Source organism: Perissodus microlepis, chromosome 10 (assembly GCF_051167445.1).
Source record: "Perissodus microlepis isolate ML-2025 ecotype Zambia chromosome 10, ASM5116744v1, whole genome shotgun sequence".
NCBI lineage: Eukaryota > Metazoa > Chordata > Actinopteri > Cichliformes > Cichlidae > Perissodus > Perissodus microlepis.
This window is the reverse complement of record NC_140470.1, coordinates 23191233-23212879: the sequence shown is the minus strand read 5'-3', so window position 1 is coordinate 23212879 and position 21647 is coordinate 23191233. Positions and strand designations below refer to the sequence as shown.

General features: G+C 38.3%; 1 protein-coding gene across 1 annotated transcript in view; it reads left to right on the top strand.

The window, feature by feature from the left end:
• Positions 1 to 21647, top strand: part of fstl4 (follistatin-like 4) — a 208942-nt gene that overhangs the window by 113492 nt on the left and 73803 nt on the right. The window contains exon 5 of the mRNA XM_084940729.1: positions 19874 to 20064. Coding sequence (XP_084796855.1) covers positions 19874 to 20064 — 191 coding nt within the window. The remainder of the gene's footprint in view (positions 1 to 19873; positions 20065 to 21647) is intronic.

The following is a 21647-nucleotide window of genomic DNA, read 5'->3' as shown; positions in this document are numbered from 1 at the left end:
TTAACCCTGAACTGGCAGAATATTGCTTAAAATTCTGGACATGCTATGTTTCAACACTGTTTTGTTTTTTTCTTTCTTCTGTTAATAAAGCTTGTCCGTCTTAATCATAATCTTTTGAGCCATGCCCATATGGAAAAGATATATATAAATCTTATAAAGTTTGTATCTGTCTTGTGTGAAACTTGTATGAAAAGCATACAAGAGTAAAAACAGATATAAGATCCCTTGAAAAATTATATAATGAAACTTGTATGTTTTGGACACTTACTAAAACAATATATGAAAGTAATGAGAAAGTGGCCACTTTCATGAGTAAATCATGTAAGCCTTATATGATTTACTCATGAAAGTGGCCACTTTCATGAGTTAAGTCATATAAGTTTTTACTATTTCTTTTCCATATGGGTGATAGCTGTCTCTACTTGTACTGTCCACCAGTCTATCATGGATTCTTCCAAATAAAATGTAGTCTAATAAGCCACTTGTGGTAGTTCTCACGCAAGTATTCAGAAATGAGAGATTATCACCTGAATCACATGCAATGCCATTTATTGAAATATCTGAAAATGTTAAAGAGTAAGGCCTTGTTTTTACACAAGTCCTGTGTATTTATGCATCAGTAAACCTATTATAAGATAGCGCTAACCCTGATTGTTCTACATGCTACACGACTTAACTGAAGAAGCGCAGACTCTAATAAGTTTGTGATAGTGGGTGTTTTTACAGTGCTTTCCTTTATGTACAACTGTTAACACATGCACTTATCAGAGAGGCTTCTCAGCAGGAACCAAAATTGATATGCAACAAAATTACACATCTGACTTCCCATCTCCAGTGAAACGTGGTTCACAAGGCAGAGTACTGCCAATTAAGTTTTAACTGGTGTCAGCAAGATTTCCAGTGATCTTGGGCAATGAGATTTTCTTACTTTGTTGAACTCAAACTTTTTTTTCACTTTCATTGCCACATATTACAAGTTCTTACTCTAATTTCTTTAAGTATTAAGTCCTTCCAACTGTGAACTCCACTGCTTTGATTTATCTAGCATACTAAAATACCTTTCCTCTTTCTAAAGACCTCAAATCTGTTTGAAGAGGCAGGAATAATTTCCTAAATCTGACACAACATTAATATCATTAACCAAAGATTAGATACACAGCAGAAAAAAATATCCTGTGTTATCGTGCCATTTGGTTCAACCTAATTAAGTGAAGGAATGAACATTTATTTTTGAGCAAATGCCAAGATAATTTGATTAGAGCTGCAGAGAACACTGTGAGTACTGAGTGTAAGATAATCTATAAATGTCTGTCTGTGCAGGATATGAAATTAGATCAAATTGGCAGCAGCATTTTAATGCAATTTTAGGTATCTAATTAAAGTGTATCAAGATAGCTGTTGATTAATTATAAGGGAAACAAAATGCACTGACATTTTTCTTTCTAATAACTTTAGATAACAATGGCATGAGAGGTAGAAGTGTATTCACATGATAAAATGTGAGAAAAATGCCTTTATGTAAGAGTTGTGCGCAAAAGATCCAAGTATACATCCTACACAGATATAATATATTAGTCAAAAAACAAATACAAATAAGGCACAAAGCGTTTCATGCCTTAAAATGCAGCTAATGTGTGTCTCGTTAAAGCTTTTGGTTAGATAATTATTGATATGCACTTCTGTCTCCCACCCCTAAAGACAATGGCAGTTAATCCATTGTTTGGTCTTGTAATTGCTTGGATGTTCTTACTTCATTATTCTTTAATTGTTCCCTGTCAATTAATTATTCTACATGATGAGAAAGCTCCAGATACCAAAGAGTTTGCCGTAACCGCCCATCGTGCCTTGACACACTGACACCAAAAGCAACTCCTTAGAGCAATGCAATGGCAGATCTAGAAAATTTTACATGAGGGTAGGGCTGTTCGATATAACGATATATATCGGATGACGATATAAAATGTTTCATTTTATGCTATCGTTTGTTTCGTGGTGTCGCAAAATAAACTGTTTACGGCAATATTTTTTCATCCTTTTGATGGTCACTATATTAATTTCTTCTTTCTCTCTTTCTCTTATATTTAATATAACCACATTACGATGGACAAGCGCCTGTTTTATGCATTGTCGTTAGCAACAATGTCGGTAACACCATCGTGTCTGCTTGTTTATGTTCCACATAAACCTTTCACAATAAAGCTCAAGATCCTGTTGAGACTTTTCAAAATAAACTGAATCACGTGAAAGAGCAGATTATTTAAGGATGAGAAGTAAAAAAGAGCCATCAGGTGCTAAAAAAAATAAACTTAGACTCAAATGTTAGAACAGGCTTTTCCCCGCAGCATGCTGTGTAATAAATACTCACAAAGAAAACGGCGGCCGTTACAACTTATGTCTAAAAATGTATAGTTTCATGCATCGGTTAAAACACTGGACTCCAGGTACATGACGCGCAGCTGGAAACACTTCCCGCAAGTCGAGCTGCCCGAGATTCACATAATTTACAGAAAATGTGACATGTTTGTGATTTATATCGTTATCGGGGCGATAGAATTCTTATATCGGGATATGAGATTTTGTTCATATCGCACAGCCCTACATGAGGGGACAAAGGAGGGGGACAAAGTCTAGGCAGGGTGAAACATAACTCTTCAGTATGTGAAAATCCCCTATATGTAAATGGAGTCAACGAAATATCCACCATAACACTGTAACCTGGGTTGCATTCAGTGGTTGAGAGGAGGCGGCAGAAACACTCAGCAGGACAGTCAAAAACTCACGACCACACTTGTACTGGGAATTCCACAGTGCTTGTCCTTTAATAAACACGCTCTTCACCAACCTTACAAGGCTTGATTGAACGGCTGCTGTCTTATCATACATGAAGCGAGCAGTGTTCATACAACCTGTAACATTACTTTGAATTAGGGAGGTAAAGATATGAGGTCCATCTCAGTCCATCTGTCCATGTGCAAGCACGTTTCTCTCACACTCAACAGAGAGCAGTGGCACATACATTAACTTAGGTTGTCTTAAAGAGACACCACATAACTGTGACTTTTACAACACTTTAAAACTAACGATTATATCATTATCTCTTCTAAGAAAACAAAGACAAGGTGATTTTTTACAAGCTTTCAAGTAAAAATCTTTGCTCACACATTTAAAGTACAATATACCTGAAATTAACATGAACTTAAGGCAACTAATGTATATCACATTAATAAATCAGAAATAAATCACACTGTGCACTTATTATTTGTAATTAAATTATAACAAATTTTAGTTATAGTATTAAATCAATATAGCTGATTCATGTGCAATGATTATTTTTATAATAATTTTCAGTTAAACTAGCAATCTAAATTAATTGAATCTCCGTGGATTAATTGCTTCATCAGCATTACACGTTTTAAAAAAACTGTGAACCTGAGTTCAAGGATACATCCTTGGTTAATTCTGCTTTAGTAACATACCATCCACCTATCCTTTCTCTTCCGCCTATCCTTATCAGGGTCATGGGGAGACTGGAGCCTATTCCAGCTACCACCAAGTGAGAGGCAGGGTGCACCCTGGACAGGTCGCCAGTCTGACACAGGGCTATATTATCTTAAAACTCATACTCATATTCTAATTAATTCTGTGAGTTATTTATTACTTAAGTATCACGGTACATGAATTTCAATAAAATTGATTTTTGACATTTTGCATTGAATTTTTTGTATGGATTAAACAAGTTGTAACAAGGGAATTGGTAAGTTTTAGTGGCACTGGCAAACAAATGTTGAGACAAGCTGATTCCTTATTTTTCAGGTCTCTGTGTAAAGTCTAGTTAGTCAGTTGCTGCTAGAAGCTACAAATCCTGTATACAGATATTATTTATTTATTATTTTATTATCAGTTTTCTCATCCGTTGATGGCCAGACAATGTAAATATTTATGTACTTAAGACATAGCTTAACAAATCAAGAAAATTTGAACATTTGGAACATGTACTCATCTAATGTCAGAATGTAAAAAAATATTTACACCTTTTAAATCGCAGCAGTCTTGATATGACTGAATTTAATTACTTTCTCTTTGCTGGTGTTTTTTAAAGAGACTGAGCTTAACCACCATAAATCATTGTGCACTGGGGCTTTGGTAATTAAAGAAAGCACAGTGATGAACTGTGTTTCTCTTATGCTCTCAAATTCGTCATTGCTACACGTGGGAGTACTCCAGGGTACACTGAGACACAGAGTACTGTACTATGCAGTACTGTACATGTGACCAACTGGCCTAAATGTGCTTCATATTCATATGTGATTAGGTTCTCCCAGTTAATACTCCCATGCTTTTTTGTGTGTTTCTTGTCAGTAGCTCAACATGACTCAAGTCTCTTTTATACAAGAAACACATTCTTAACATAATTCCTTCACATATACATTTATTAATTCAGTCACTCCCACACTGAAAGTTTAGGTGGCTGTTATACTGTTTGGAGCTCTTTTCTAACTTTCACTTGCTGGTTTACTTACTTACTTACTCGTCTTCCTCAAACCCATTTGCCTTTTTTATATTCAGTGTGAAAGCAAACTTTTATGGCTACTTTATTTATTTTAAAAAGTCAGTCTTATCCCACTAAACATTGAATGTCGAATAGACACAAAGGTCATGTATATGTTGGGTCTGTCGGTCCATGGCCAATGGACAAAGTAGGTCCACAATTTGGACGTCCAACTATGACCCAACCTGGACGTCAATATGACGTGACTTTACGCAGTGGGATATGACTAATAACTTCCAGTATGACTGCCTACAAAGGCCAATTTCGTAAACGGATCTTAACCACGTAGCTCTTTGTCTCTCATTCACTCCTTAAATATATTATAATGTATTCTGTGAAGGGGAGGGAAAAAATCACATGACTTGAGTACAGCAGAAATTTATTTGAGAGCTGCAAGACGTGACATAAAATAAATCAACACATGGGAGCTCAGAGGCAGCTCATTCTGTTTGCCTGTGGTTAGTGACAATCTTGGGCATGAGGGGAAGGATATGGCGCCTTGGCCCAGCATCCAGAGGGCCAAAAAGCCAATGGGTATTTAAATAGCTGTGGATCACAGGCTTTGAAACATGTCCTTCCAGCTGACAATCTGCCGACTGAAAGACCAGCTGCCCACCATTTTCATGTCATGTCACAAAGCCGTTCATCTCTGATAGTCTTTTATACTCCATGAATCCACGAGGAGCACAATTAAGAAATTTAAGAAGACTAAAAGTCACCATTTTTAGCTGCTATTCTCTAAGGAGACACAGAATTGAAACAGGCTACATGTTTCTGCCCTGTCCAGTAATAAATTTACTCTTTGGTCATTTCCATAAATAGTCTGATGTCCAAAAGGTCTGAATAACTCTGTCCATCCAGGTCACCTCATTGTTATTGGTTAACTACATAAAACATGTTTCTTTTTTCCCCTGTTTGGTTTTGAAAGCTTCTCCCCAATGGTAGCAGATGAGTGTGACCCAGATATCCTTACATAATGAACCAAGGAGGCAGTGTGCAAACAGGAAACCCATATCAACAGACCCATGGAGGGAATTTGGAAATACAGTACATGTGTTATTTGTTTGTGTTCTGTTAATTTCCTCCTTCATTAGTTCTGTTTTGTGCTTAATGGCCTACTGTGCCACTATTTCAACCTGCTAGCAGAGAAGAGGACACCAGTTGTAAACCTCTAATGAGTCCGTATCGGTCTACTTCCACTGCCAGTGCACCTTGGGGCAAACAGCTTTGTCAAATGCATCGACCTCTTGTTCTGTTTGATGTATTTCATCGCCTTCTAAAACATAGAATATTACGGTCAAAACAATATGTCATTACCCAGAAATTGCCCAGAATATGATTAAAATGATTTGAAGAAACTCAATTTCCTAATGTTCCAGTAGGCATGGTACATAAATTCATAAATACAAGACATCTTAACAAGCAAAACCTTACCCAAATGATAGGCAGTATGCTCTGTTGCTAAACATTTCCTAGTGTTCAGCTCTTTGTACCTTTTAAATTACTTGTTCACTAGAAGGACTTAAATTATTGCTTTTGTAGTTTATTTTCAATCTTGTGTTTTCATGTGCACTTTGAAATAAAGTAGTAGTTATTTTCTTCTGTATTTGTTACTCTCATTAGGACTGTTATGTTAGAACAAAAGCAATCCAAACCGTTTCTACTCTTGGTGCTTCAGATTAAAAACTTAAATATATCTACAAGTTCCTTTATTGTAACGGACTTGTAGGTAATCCAATACACTACTCACGTCTTTGTTAGCGATTCCGTTTTTCAATAAAACAGATCAATTTAACAGGATTTTGGAATTTTTGGTTAAATATGACATGCAAGGACTGTCCCACAGTGAGCTGAAAGAACTGAAGGTGACAAACTCTCGACTGTGTATAATAACACCTCCAAATAGCATATCTGTGAAGTGCAGCATGGCTCAGCAACTTGCAGCCTTTTGTCCCATGATCATCACTTTTATATGTTCAAGTGCATAGTGTGAAGGATGTCATAAGGCCTTGAGGCAATCAGATGTAAAACACAATATTTATGAGTATTTTAAGTTCTGAATCAGTCAGACTTGACCCGACAAGACAGGAAGGTTGTTGACAGTTCTTAATTGTTGCCATTTATTTTGAGTTCTTAAAACATCATCAAACATTAATTTCCAAAAGTGGATATTTTAGGGAGAAAGAGGAAATGTGAAATGATGAACATTTTGTTGGTATAAACTATAAATCAGGATTTTATTAAATGATTAGACAGGATTGGAGTCAGGATTGGATTCAGGGCAAAAATCACACCGAACTGTTTTATTATAGTGCTTATTAGTACTATGGCAAGTGTGGCAGCACGAGGTGAGAATAAAGTAAATACTCTTCACAGTTTAAAAGACAACGCCACTCTGGGAATTTCACCCAGAGAATACTGGAAGCAACACTAATCACCAAGAAGGCAGTTAGGTTTGTTATACTCAGTACAGAGACGAGGTTCAGTGATAAAACAAGTTGACAATTTATTAATAATTATTTAAAACACCATATAAAAGCACAATCATAAATATCCATGTACAAATATGCTTAAAAAGGTATTCAGAGCTGAGGCTTACCAGTGGAGGGGCAGGGATGCCACGCACAAACTCGAAAAAAGAAAACACACCAAGACACAAGTGCAACACAAAATCACACGCTCACACTAATAAACTAAACAAGGCAGGTGTGTACACTCAAAGGATCCCACCACCAAGGCACCCTAGTCTCCTCCACGTCGGCACTCCGCATCTGAATAAAAGAACAAAGAAAATTTTAATATATTACAACAAAACTAATATAGCGCTGGGGGATAACCCAACTGCAGGACCACACTGGTGATCTGCAGCTAGAAAAAGGGCCTCCCACCAGTGGCGTAACAAAAATCCAAACTACAAATCAAAACAGAAAAACAACATACAATCTGGATAAAACTTTAAAACCTGGAGCAAACGGAATCGCCGTATTGCTCCAACTTGCCGTCTGCCCGACTATAAGTTAATCATCCGGTCAATTAATATGTACGCCAGCTGACTCCCATAACCGGCATGCATATGGCCGCTGTCCACGCCGACGTCCACTTTTAAAAGCTGGCAGCAGCAGGAAAAGAAACCTCGCAACGGGAACAGACGGTAAAAGCAAAGCAAAGCAAAACAGCAGCACTTCAGTTAGCGTGGCGTTGCGTAAAACTAAGGCCCACACTTCCGAGTAAAGCGCGTCATGAAACATGAGCAGAGTGGCTCATAGGAGGCTTCTACAGCTATGACCAGCCGCGATGGAGGCTTCAGAATGATCTGTGCAACACCAAAGGGAAGTCAGGTGACCAAAAAGGAGATCACAGGTAAGCGATCCAGGAATGCTCAAATGGCCACTATTTATACTAGCGCCCCCTAATGCGCCAGGCTGAAAGTGGGTTGAACCAAGGAATAACATTCATCCTGCCACACAAGGTAAAGGTATATTTGCTGGGATTAGCCAAAAAAACAAAAGTCTTCTGAAGTTAAAAAAAAAAGTGGCTACAGCCTTTTTTTTCTGTGACTTTTATTGTGGAAGCCAGTCACTAAAATGCTGAACAATTTCTAACCTACAGCATTTGTTTTTCAGTGGAGTATGCAATCAGCTGTGCCCAATGACCCAGCAAAGAACTTAAAGAATGAAAAGAGGGGACAAAATATCTTTATGTACCAAATTACTGTATAGTAATTATTGAGAGGAAAATAAATGCCCATGTTATGAAGTGATTGCACTGTCTCTCATTAGCTCAGGGGAAAACATACTCATTATAATTGAGGGCTGTCATAAAAGTTGAAATGAGCTCTCCATGTTTGCTTCATTTGATGGTAATGAAAATGCTATAGCTATTGCATGACTGTAGAGGCTCAAATATTGCTAACCAATTCATCTAGCCTCTTGGGAAAACAATGCTTATACAATGACTTTTTATTAAAATTAAAGGCACATATTTCCTTTTTTTGTTTGAAATGTCTAAAGCAATTAATTCAAATTAATAACCTTAAATAGTCCGTATTTTAAACAAAGAGCTAGGTTTAAAAAGAAAAAGTCTGATAAAGTACAAGTATACACTATTTTATAGTTCATTGCCATGATTGGCACTTTCAGCAGCAGTTGATGTCTAGCGCTGAAGCTGCTACGTTTACACGGAAAAAGAAAAGACAGAATCTCCTGTCAAGAGACTCCCACACGAAATACTTCAGCCTTTACCACTGCAGGAAAGTTATGACCTAAAGAGGAAAAAAAGAAGAACGAAAGATGAAGTCTTCTCAAGGCATATACATGCACAGGCAGAAATTAGATGAAAGGAAAACTTAGATAAAAGGGATGAACCTTTTTTCTCGTTCACTGAAGCAAAAGAATAAAAGAAGTGTTCTCACTGTACATCCGTGTCTCACTCTTGTTCTTTCCTGTTGTTTTTTAAATGTCAGTATAATCCGGCATTGATCTACACATGCATGTGGAAAATTACTCACACCTGCCAACTACATAGTTGATGAAACTTAGAAGGCACGATACATCCTCATTGCCATTAGACATTTGAAGTCTTTCTTCATGCTCAGTGCTACTTCTGAGTGTTGAGTTGGCCTTGAAAGTTGTAAGTTTCCTATAGTTTTATCTGCATGCACCACTCGCTCTGCTTTATGTAGTGCGTTTCTTTCTTACCTGCTAACTAAGTATTCTTAACTGTGCAAGAAATGCTTTGCAATCTTTAATTTTAATGACTTGGTAAAGACATCCAGTGACATTATGGTTCGTTCCCACTGCTTGGTAGCATTAATAAAATCAGACCTGCTTGCTTTGTCTGTAAAGATCAAAAGAGACGGCCCAGTGTTATTACTGCCACAAAACTTAGGCCATGTCCACACTAATACGTTTTTGTTTGAAAACGCATCGTTTTCTCTCCGCTTTGCCCGTCTGTTCACACTGAGACGGCGTTTTCGGACAAGAAAAACGCAGCGTTTTGAAAACGCTCTTGAAAACTGATACATTTTTCACAGTGTGGACAGCGAACCCGCAGACTTTTTGAAAACTATGACACATTTTAGTCATGTGATGCAGTCATGTGACCAATTAGCAGCAGTTGTTTTGTTTGCTCTCAATTTTGACAGCCCTATTAAAGATTAATATCAATTTGTACATGCTCCAGATATCTTCAAATTCTTTAATTCTCAATCGCTTTTGCAACTTTGTACTTTTGTGTTATTTGCAGCAACAACTCCACCTCATTGTTAGTCCATTTAAAAAAACTCAATGCTTTTCCTCAACCTTTTGCCGCGATGTTTCAATGAGCCGGAAAGTAAATAAACGGCAGACAGAAATGATGCAGGTCAAATCGTCTTGCCTTTCACGCATGCGCAGTACTGGATCGTAAGCGTTTTCGGCCGTTTCAATGTGGATGCACAACTCTGTGAAAACGACTGAAAACGATAGTGTGGACGTGGAGCGTTTTCAGACGAAAACGCAGTTTTCAAATTTATACGGGCTAGTGTGGACGTAGCCTTAGAGAGCCTTAAGATTAAAAATCAAGATTCTAATCATTAGCATGTATAGAGGACACACACACAGGAACTACTTCCACTTTCTTCTCTACAACTTAAATGTAGTCATAAAACAGTAATGGAGATCTTGAGAACCAAGAGTTTGTTTACTTAGCAGCTTTCAACTTTCTACCTCCCACTTTTTCTTTCATTCAGTCTAGATCGTAAAAACTCTCGCCTCAAGGTCACTGCAGTATTTGGGGAGAGTAATGTTAGTTCAGGGTTGTCTGTTGTCAGTGGGGTTCACTTGGGCCACATATACCCACAGGCAGCCATTTCCTCCGGTCCCCCCCTCATTCAGGCAATTTAAAATCTGTATACTCATGGGATCATCAGGCAGCAGCTTGCAGGCCTCAGCAAGGGCTATGAAAGGGCTTGAGATTACTGTAATTTACACTGCAGGTGTGGGGGATAGAGGAGGATGGATGGTAAAAATGTAATCAACGCCTAAGCTTGTTCCTAGTCGCAGTCTATTAGCATGAGCAAGGGCTTGGTAATTATTTTCGTGGACTAAATCCGCCCCGCTAGGACTGAGGGTGTAAGTGCAACTGTATTTATAGTCTCTCTGTGCCATTGAGGATGTGAATTTTCTTTGTGCTGTTGCTGTTGACTGTGTACTAAACAAACTGTTTGGTTTAGTTGTTCTCTATGTGTTACATGATAATTACGTATAGAAATATTCTTGTCAGTTAAGTTATAGGCAGCTTATAGTCAATCTCCAAAGCAGGAAAACATACAGTAAAGTACTTATTGAGCACTCCAACATGTCTAATTGTTACCTGTTATTAATTCTGAAAAGTTACCATTACAAATTTTGCAAATCCAAAGGTATTCAGCTGCCTCACACCTATCTGAGTGTTTTTGTAGAGAAACCTGTGACTATAATGACTTGTTTTTATTAGTAGATTACAGACTCGCTCATTAAATCTCTTTACTTGTGATCAGATAATTAACACTGCTCTTGATAAATTGTGGTCATCATTATTGACTGGCTTCACCTGTAGTTACTGTATATTGTTAGTAGAGTGCCAAAATAAATCTTCCACTCACTTTGCTGCCTTTTTGCTTTTGCACATTCATGCAAATACAAAAGGAGAAATCTGACCCCAAATTGGGTCAAAGTTGATCAGGAAATCACAGTGGAAACTGTGATGACAGTTTTGGTGTTTATCCAACCATTTGCTCAGGTGGCCCCTAAAAAACAAAACACATATCGTTACAGCGACATAATCACACACACACACAAATAGTAAAAGGAAAACTGTTAACTGAGTCTGCTTGGGATGGAAAATCCTCACTAACGTTGTTGCTTATTCAAATACATCCATGTCAAGCAACTTTTTCCCCCTTTCTGCAAGGAGTGACTCATTTAAAAGAAAATTAAATCCTACCACTTGTAGACTATGAAGACACTAAATGATCTCTGAGTTTCCAGTCTTACCCAAGGCACAGAATGGATGAAAGTCATGAAAGAAGAGTCAGAGTTATCATAATAAGGGTTGTTCTATTATTTCACTCATGATGATTCAGCTGTTAGCTCTCTGCTGCTTTAAAACTAACTCTCTCAGCAGCTGCTGCCATTGTGAACAATATGCAGCATTCAGTATGAAGCCTTATGAATTCCACGCTATCTAACAAAACAACCAAAGTCATTAGTAAAGAATTTGTGTATCCACATTAATATTTCCATCAACACAATAACTGAAAAATCATAAAAACAAACAACCCGCATATCTAAATAAAAAAGCACCTCTATGCACTTCACTTTGTTAATTGACTAATTAGTACAGATTGAGAATTGTCTCACAACCTTGATTTCAGAAAGAAAATAACAATAAAGCCGTACCTGCTGCTGCACTTTAACGGGGACTCAGCGGGCTTTTTCTAAACACTAATTATTAAAATAAAAGCAGCAAGAAAAGCAATAATGAGAACAATTACTTTCCTACGCTTTTACGTGTTTCGCAACAAAACAAAACCAACGGGGCGACGGTTGTTGGACCCGTATACTGAACTTTGCATGTGCCTGTTAGTCATACCGTGGTGGAGGGGGCTGGGTGGTGGTTGGTAAGTGATATAGAGCTGGTGTGTATAATGCTGATGTGCAGTTTGAGAAGCCAGTTCCTGTTGACAGGCTTGCAGACAGACAGGCAGGCAGGGACTGAATGCTACTGTACTATTTCTCCTTTACCGCTTCGCCAATAACTTTGGTGTTGCAATGGGTTTCTCATTTAGTAGGTGCCAAGCTGCACAGGCTCTGATAAGACTTCCTGAGCACACACACTGATCCACTCTGCTAAATGTATGGTGAGGCAAACTGACAGCTTCCCCGTACTCAGGAAATCTAGAGGCATCACTTTAAATCACTGCAAGTTATGTATTAGCTAAGAAATGTAGGAAGGACTTTAAATATTAAATCATCGCTTTTTACTGATTTGATACTGGATTACTGCTCACGCTGTCAATAACTTCTCAAGAACAGTCCCATATGGGATATTAATTCTCAAATCAACAAGATCCGTGGTATGTGATTCATGGTGAGCTGTGACAGCCTACAGCTGATGCTATCAGCTCACTCCTCCAGTCCCTAATCGTATTCAAACAGACAGTGAGGTCTTCATAACTTGACAGCTCACACTCTTACTCTGTTGATCATTCATGCTGCTGTGTTGCTATTGACCCAGGTTGCTGCAAATTCCCTGCACCTCCTGTAACTCCTCCTGCTGTTGTATCTAGATAGATGCAGCGGGAGCTGCTGCCGAATAATTACTGGTGTTGTGCCATGATTTCATACTGAAGGAGTTTTATTTTAAAATGGGATCCATGGGAGGGTTTCAGGGTGACCAAAAAGAACACAAAGGCTTGTCTCAGATTTGCCAAAAAACATCTTGATGATTCCCAAACTTTTGGGAAAATAATTTGTGGACTGAAGAGATAAACATTTTTAGAACGTTTGAGTCCCATTGCGTCTTGGATGACACTAACAAAGCATTTCATAAAAAGAGCATCATACAAGTTAAATATGGTGTTGGTAGTGATGGCCTGTGGCTGCTTCAGGAACTCGACAGTGTCCGCCATCAGTTCATATCCTGAAGCTCAAGCAGGGCAATGATTGGAACCAGACCAGCAAGTCCACCTCTGAATGTGTCAAAAAAATGCACATATGAATAAATAATCCAGACATGAATCGAAATGACATGCTTTGACATGACCTTAAATAGGCTGTTCGTTCTCGAAAACCCTCCAATTTGGCTTAATTAAAACAGTTCTGCAAAAAAGACTGGGCCAAAATTCCTCCACAGTGATGTGAAAGCCAGTTTTCACAAATGCCTGATTGAAATTCTTGCTGCCAAGAGTGTCACAATGAGTTATTAGGTTTTGGAGTACTTTTTTGAATATGGCCAAGTAAGTTTTGTATTTACACAAGTTATCTTCATCTAATATTGAGTTTGTTTTAATGATCTGAAGCAGCGGTCCCCAACCCCTGGGTCATGGACTGATACCGGTCCTTGAGCTGTTTGGTACCAGGCCGCAAGAGTTGAGGCTCGGGTGACATTTATGGTTTTCAGGGTTTTTATCGTTATTTTTTAAATCGTTTTTAGCGTTAACTCTGGTTTTACTGGGTCTTTTTCCGTGTGTTATGAATAAATCTTCTTTTTTGACACCAGTACTGGTTTTATTTTGGTGTATTTATCCACGACACTGTAAAGTCCAGTCCATGAAAATATTGTCAGACATAAAACAGTCTGTAGTGCAAAAAAGGTTGGGGACCACTGATCTGAAGCATCTAAGTATGACAGATATGGGGGGGGGGACTAAGAAAGCAAGAAGGAAGAAAATATTTTTTCACAGTATTGGTGACCACAGTGTTGGTCATAAAAAAGAGGAAAAATACAGTAAATTTAAATTAAAAAAAAATTAAATATTAAAAATACTGTTTGATACTCATTAAAATGGAGAATGTTAAAGGTTTAAGAGTTTAAGTGTAGAACTGTCACAGAAGAAATTCTAGACAGACTACGGAGCTCACACTAAGCCGATTTAAACAGCTGCCAACAGCGATTATGCAATATGAGACTCTCCTATGACTTGTGTCACCCCCTCTGAGATTGGCTCTGCTCTCGTAGACCTTTCTGCCCTCAGGAGCAAAGAGTGTCCATCATACCCATAATTATCTGGAAGGGAGGTCCATCACTATTGCATATTAGCAGCACACAGACGGCATGGCAGTAAATAATCCCATCATTTCACCCAGAGGAGGTCAGGCAGACATAAATTTAACACAGAGCAGTTTTACATCCTGGAGGGCATTGTAGGGAGGTTTCATCATCAGAAGGATTGATGTCTTGGATTTCCCCTCCCTCCCTCCCGCTGCCTTTCAGCCAAAGCCAAGAACTCATCCAATGAGAACAGGAGTAATTTTTTGGTTTCTTTGATTAATGTACATCTGAATTGCACTCAGTTTTAGGACTGCTTTGGACCATTTTAATTTCTCAACTGGAATTCTACACAAAATGTTTTGTCAAGCAACTCTTGACAGCAGACCAGCAATGACTCAGTTCTGATGCCTGAGATGCTCAGCACTTAAGAATTGTATAAGCTTTCATGGCATTTATGGGCTCAATTTGTATTTCAAGAGTTTTCTTCTTTTTATAAAATGAAGACCGCAAGAAAGCCTGATTCTTCTAATTGTAATTCCTTCAAATGTGATATACTGTTGTATTGTCATCCCCTATGTAGCCGGTGTATCAGAAAAACTTAGGAGAGTTTTCTCCAAGCATGACATCCCGGTGCATTTCAGACCCAGCAACACGCTCAGACAAAAACTGGTTCACCCGAAAGACAAAACGCCAAAACACAGACTTAACAATGTGGTGTATGCTGTACAGTGCAGCGAGGAATGCCCAGACCTCTACATTGGAGAGACCAAACAGCCACTTCACAAGCGCATGGCACAACACAGAAGAGCCACCTCCACAGGACAAGACTCAGCAGTCCATCTGCATCTTAAGGATAAAGGACACTCTTTCGAGGATGCCAATGTTCACATTTTGGACAGAGAGGACAGATGGTTTGAAAGAGGAGTGAAAGAAGCCATCTATGTCCACTGTGAGCGACCATCTTTGAACAGAGGCGGGGGTTTACGACACCAACTCTCTGCCATCTATAATCCAGTTTTGAGATCCCTTCCCAGACGCCTTAACGCCCACTCACATCCTGGGCCATCTGACCTCAGGAATTCGCATGATAAGGTGGGGCCAGGTTTCACAATGAACACACCCGAAACTCTGGCTGATTGGGACCCACACCCAGTTTCACACCTTGGCTCAGGCGATTAGAAGATCATCAGGGGGTCCTTTTGTCCCTCTGTGGGGGGATACTCCCACTAGGTTTATATCTGGGACTCTCCACCATTTGACCTTAGAACTGAAGAAGCTTCTCGGATGAGAGGTGAAACGTCTTCAAGTAAACTTAAAGAAGTCCAGACGCTTTTCTTTGCAAGCTCCTTTGACTACGATGACCTGGATGACTGAGAACCTTCACAGACATACTGTTGTATTGTGTTTGTGTAATTACAAGCAAAGTGCTTCTACAAAGCTTTCAAAATACTTAAGTAATTGAAAATTAAGAGAAAAATGCAGAAGACCAACAAATGCAGTTGCAAATTATATAGTGACTTTTCTGAGAAAGTCATTAAGTTTCCTTAGGAAACCTATACAATGAAAAGCATTGTACTGAAACGTTGTACTGAAATGCAGTACTGTACAAAAGTCTTGAAATGAGCCACACCTTATTTCTTTATTTTGCCTTTAAGGTGCCAGATTGGGTTTTGTTTGTTTGTTTGTTTGTTTTAAGTGCTTTTGAGCAATAGTTCTCCAGGCTCTCTCAAGTTTTTCTTTGGACTCTGGCTGCCTTTTCACAAATTTTCAGTCCAGTCCTTGTACATGATCATTTTCAGAACAATGTTTAGTTCATTTTAGTTTCCTTGTTCTTAGCAGAGGACCACTTTTAAACTGTATCTTTAGTCACTTTGTTACTAGCAGCTTCTCTTAAAAAACTGAACAAAAAAACCCCAACATTTTTATCCTAATTTCTTTAATTGAATCGATGAAAAATGCCAACGTTTGACAGGGATAAAATAGTTGAAAACACATTTTTCCACCACTGTCCACAAGGTGTATAGAGTGTCATTTTAAAAATGAGGAAGCTGGAAGTGGGCGACGAAACAGGAAGAGATGCAGCTGGCCATATGACTTGGTCTGTCTGGTGAAACCTCATCAGAAATGGTCTAAGTTGAAGCGCGACTGCCACCAAGCCATTTTTAAGAAAGGGAAACAACAATAAAACAACTGGACCGGAAATCAGTGACAACAAGTTTTATGGAGGGATTAATCCAAATTTGAGTTTTTTTGGTTCAAATATTCAATATGTACGGAGGAGGTCAGAAGAGAGGTACAACAGTATCTACAGTATCATCATATCAGTATCTACTGTAAAACACAGTGGAGGCTATGTCATGGATTGGTGCTGAATTTCAGCCTTTGGCGTTGGGATCTTGTCAAAACTAATGGAAATATAAATCCTGAAAACTATTCAGATTTTGATCCATCTACAACACTGGAAAATGTATGATTGGGAACAGCTTCATATTTCACTATGTCGAGGATTTCAAACACACTGCCAGAGCAGTAATAGCGTTCTTGGATAGAAAGAGACACTGTGGGACACTGTCATTCATGGATTGGCCTCCCCAGAGCCCAGACCTGAACGTTCATCTTACGAATCATCTTCAGAGAGCAGAACTAAAGGCAGCTAACATCCAACAAGGAGCTCTGAATGTCCTTCATGAAGTCTGAAGAACTATTCCTGAAGACCATTTAACAAAACTAAAGGAAAGCTTGCCTATGAGAATTTAGGCTGTGTTAAAGAATAAAGGTGATGATGGCTGTGGTCACATTGACGTTCCAGTTTCTTCTTACTGTATTTCCATGTTTCCATATTTCAGTAAATCATTGCACCTATTTCCAATTTTCCTTACAAAAGGAAATAAGTGGTGACTCAAGATTTCTTTTAACAATACTGTGTTTTGTTACACTCTCTTGCTGCCCCCTTCCATCACATTTTATGAATAATCTGTTTTTTTGTGCCTTTTAGAGTTATCACATCTTTAAATATCCATGACATTTTGTCCTCTAATGCAGCGCTTTCAAATTCCCTTTTGAAAGAGAATTTCTTCCTTGGCTCTTTGTCTCTCTGTTTGTTTTCCCCTGCTTGACATTTATAAAGTAAGCGCTTGGAGGATGCTGTGAACAGTGGAGAGTAGCTCCGTCTCCGGGACATTGAGCGTCCATGGTGCGAGCAGCTTCGGATCACTCACTTAAGCAGCTAACATTTCAAATGGGCAATAAAGAGAGTCCTGGTCCCTCTAGAACAATAAAACAGTGTTAGAGTCAGGGGTGGATGCACTGTAATACAGACAGATATTTCTCTGCCACAGCTGCAGCTGCTGTGCTCAGCAGAAGGGGAAAGGCTGAATCAAAGGACGCTCACTACACCAAAGAAAGGGAGCACGATTCACTCCAGCATTCAAGTTTACTTCGGGTGTAACATTCATTTTCTCTCCATGTATCAAAGGTGTATTTATAGTTCTTATTAGTTCTTTAAAATAATCAGAATTTAATTATCATCTTTCAGTTAAGAAGCACTGGCACAAAATCTAATATAACACTCAATCTTTTTAACATGTGCAGCAGCAGAAATAATATTGTTTAATACTTTTGTTTCTCCCTGTATATGTACTTAGGGGACCACAATAAGTCTGAGCAAAGATAGGATTGTTCTTACTGTATATGACAAGATGTAAATCAGCTTGGTGGGGGATGTGTATGTTAATTTATTTCTGTCCTTCCAGCACAGGGATAAGAATGACAGTTAGGTGATGATCCCTCATGTCTGAGCCATCTCACGCCTCATTCCCCTTGAAGGAATAACATTGAACAGGGATTTACCCAAGACCTTGACTTGACTGCCTGCATGCAGAGAAGAGTGTGCATTGTCTTTCTTTTTTTTGTACAGCTGTGCGAGTCTTTGGTTTGTAATAAGTAGGAGGATCACCAGCCTTAAGGGTGTGCGTGTGTTTCTCTGGCTTCATCTTTGCCAGTTTTATGTGCGACGCATGACGCGGTCCTTCCAGAAATAAACAGGAGATAACTGAGATTTATTGGTTTGATTATTTTCTATAACTTACTGTTTTTCAAACTGACCTCCGCCACCAAGAGTGACTGCTTGATAGATGTGCTTGATTAACAGAATTGAGTACTACAAATTAGAGGCCACAGTAACCTCAAGTTCCAGTTTCATAACTTCATATGTTATCACTAGCTCCAGTACGCAATTCATCAAAGCAGGAATGACCCCCAAACTGTTGTTCCAACAAGCTTCAAATTATCTTTTAAAAATTTTTTATGATGCACTGGACATCAAGAGCCACAAGAGCAAACATTCCCAAATGTATACTCAAGCTTGACTGAGGTTTATTTACTACCATGTTTAGTCATGTGTTACAGTCATTCATCCTTAATCAGTTTTCAGGTTCAGGTATTATATTATGTTATGTTAAGCTTTTTTCTGTTTTTCTTCACTAAATAAAAAAGAAAGCCTTTCTCTTTCTCTTGCAGAAGAGACTTCATTGACAACAGAAACCTTCATTTTGTATTCATACAAATAGAAATATGCTCTTCTTTAATATGCACTTTAACACTGCAGAACACTGTGCTTTTCCCTTTAGCCCAGTCGAACCCGTGTTAACTTTGCTGCAGTGACAGCTGGGCTAACAAATGTAGACATGCTTTGGCAGTGCTATGCCCTGCTGTGGGTTTGACATCAAAAGGAGACGCTGGGAATAAACTTCTGAGTCTATTAAGCCCATCATGTCCCTTAATTTTGCATTTGTTAGCATTCGTGGCTGTTGAGTTGTCGGAGGACATTAGGCAGTGAGATCCATCTCTATATACTCTCAGAAGGGGATCTCCTGCTCTGCAATAACTGGGGATGGATGTCATATTCAGATTTACTTATATAAAAATTTTAAAACTTTTTTTACTGTGCTTCTGACTTGCAAGTAGCCCTTACTTGACCTTACCTTCTCATAGCATACTGCCAACAGACAAAGTCATGTGATACACAACCAAAGGAGGGTCACAAAAATAGCAAAATAACAACATGATCTTATTTTTTGTCTGTTCTTTACTCCATATGTTTCCCACACCAGACGAATAAACACAGGTTGCATGATTTCTTTGTGGTTTGTAAGTTTTTGCTGCACATCATCATTAAACAGAACCTTGCTGAGAATTAAAAAAAGGCCTGGTTTAAAGCATGAGCTTTAATCCCTTAGAAAAGCAGTACAAGAAGCTTGAGAGGGTCTAAATGGGAATGTGTACCTATTGTTTTCACTTGGATTCAAGGATTACTTGTAATTAGTTGGACCCCTGCACAGAAAAGCTGTCAGACAAATTATGCAAACAAAAAACGAATATTTTTTTAAATGAGTAAACACTCAAGGACACATGTACGGATGTACAAACAGACACATTATCTGTCCCATTTGCCTTCCTTTCCTCTCCTCCCACTCGGAAACACACAAACACATTAAATCCAATTTGAAGCTACAATCCAAAGGTTTCAGCTTGTGCAATTGAGGTTAATCAAATGTCTTTTTTTCTCCCCCATGTTTGTGTTCGTTCTTCTAGGCAATGCATGCACCATGTCAGAGTACAACAAGCTGAAGAGCATGCTGCTGGATATGCAACCGAAAGCGCTTAAGGCTGGAGAGCAAAATCAGCAGAGAGACATGGAGGAGAAGAGAGCGCTGGTAGACACCATGTTTAAATACCTGGATGTGAACCAGGATGGCCGACTGATCAGTGATGAACTGGAAAAGGTGAGTGTCAAGTTAATCAACACAGCTGCGTGAAAGAAGAGATAAATGGCTGGGTGTGTTTTGTTTGTGGACTTGTCTCCAACAAGTGTTTCCAGTTTAAATGTATCACTGTGCAAATTTACAAAAAGAAAATGCTGGCAGATTTTTCTTAAAAAAAAAGACTTTTTTAAAATAACGGTTATTTTTTAAAAATTCTATTAAATTATATATAATGTGATCCTTTAAATAGAAGCCTGTATTGCTTACAGTGGGGAATTAGTCAACCACATTTTTATCTTTATCTACACCAATGATCAAGACAGTGTGATCAAGTTATAAGTGAGAGTGGCTGGAACATTTAGTCATCTTGTTTAACAATAAGAAAGGCTGTCTTTCCGCCCGGGGCTGATGGGAAAAATTTGGCATTGATATTTGACTCAATTAAATCAGTGTCATCTGGTATCTTGAATTGGGCATCAGAGATGTGTGTTAATTAGACTCCACCTAGCCATTTCTATGATATCAGTGACTGCCATTGTGCCAATATGCAGTAAACCATGTTAGCCATAGTTGACATCAGACTGGAGCAGGAACAGATGTTTATATGTGCATTTTAAATTTGCTGTTGCTCTTTATTATTATGTGGGCATCCAAAGACAAAGGTTGCATGATGCCAAAGGAATATAAACTCAGTATGGGTTGAAATGAATTCTCAAAAGTGCTTCAGCTCTTTCCAAGCTCTTTAGACTTCAGTAATTATTCTCATGTTATCTCACTGTGGCTTTATATTGCAACCAGAGTGTTGTCCAAGTTTAGAATTTCAGTGACTTCTGCCTTTTGTGACAGATCTGTATTGAGGGAATTATTAATGCTGATATATGTCCACATGAAATCTTTAGATTGGACACTCACATCCTGAGGAATTCATAAATTCACTTTTGCAGAGATAATGCTTTTAAGAATCAAAGATGAATCCCAGTCATCCCTCCAGACTGTCTCCAGTTTTGGATCTGTCTATTGTCACAGATGGTCTTGGAGGGTAAAATCCTGTCCTTAGGTTTGAAATATTTAATTCAAATGCCTAAGGACAGAGTTATCTGTGACAGGAAAAACATGACTGCAGTCAGCTGCAGGCTGGCTCATGAAAAAAAAAAAAGTTTGGTATATCCATTATTATGCCATGTGACATGTCCAGAACCATATAAAATCAGCTGAAGATAAATGCTAAGCTGGAATAGCTTGGAATAGCAGTTTACTTTTTTCCCATTAGATTTTGACCTAAAAACATATTTTACAGGAAATGTATTATTATTATTATTATTATTATTATTATTATTATTATTATTCTATCAAACTGTACCTTGATATATTAAATCAAATATTGACTTGCTCTTCTTTTACAAGGGTCTCAGCTCACAGATTTTAGAAAAATAAAGCCAAAATAACTAAATAAATAAATAGAATAACCACATAAGGATTCAATTTCCAGAATTTACTGTCCAAGCGTTTTTGTTGTTGCTGTTATAATAAATTCTAAGCACATAAATATTGGCACTAACTAAAAAGATTAGGTGAGGTGTCCTCCATAAATGCTACATAAGCAG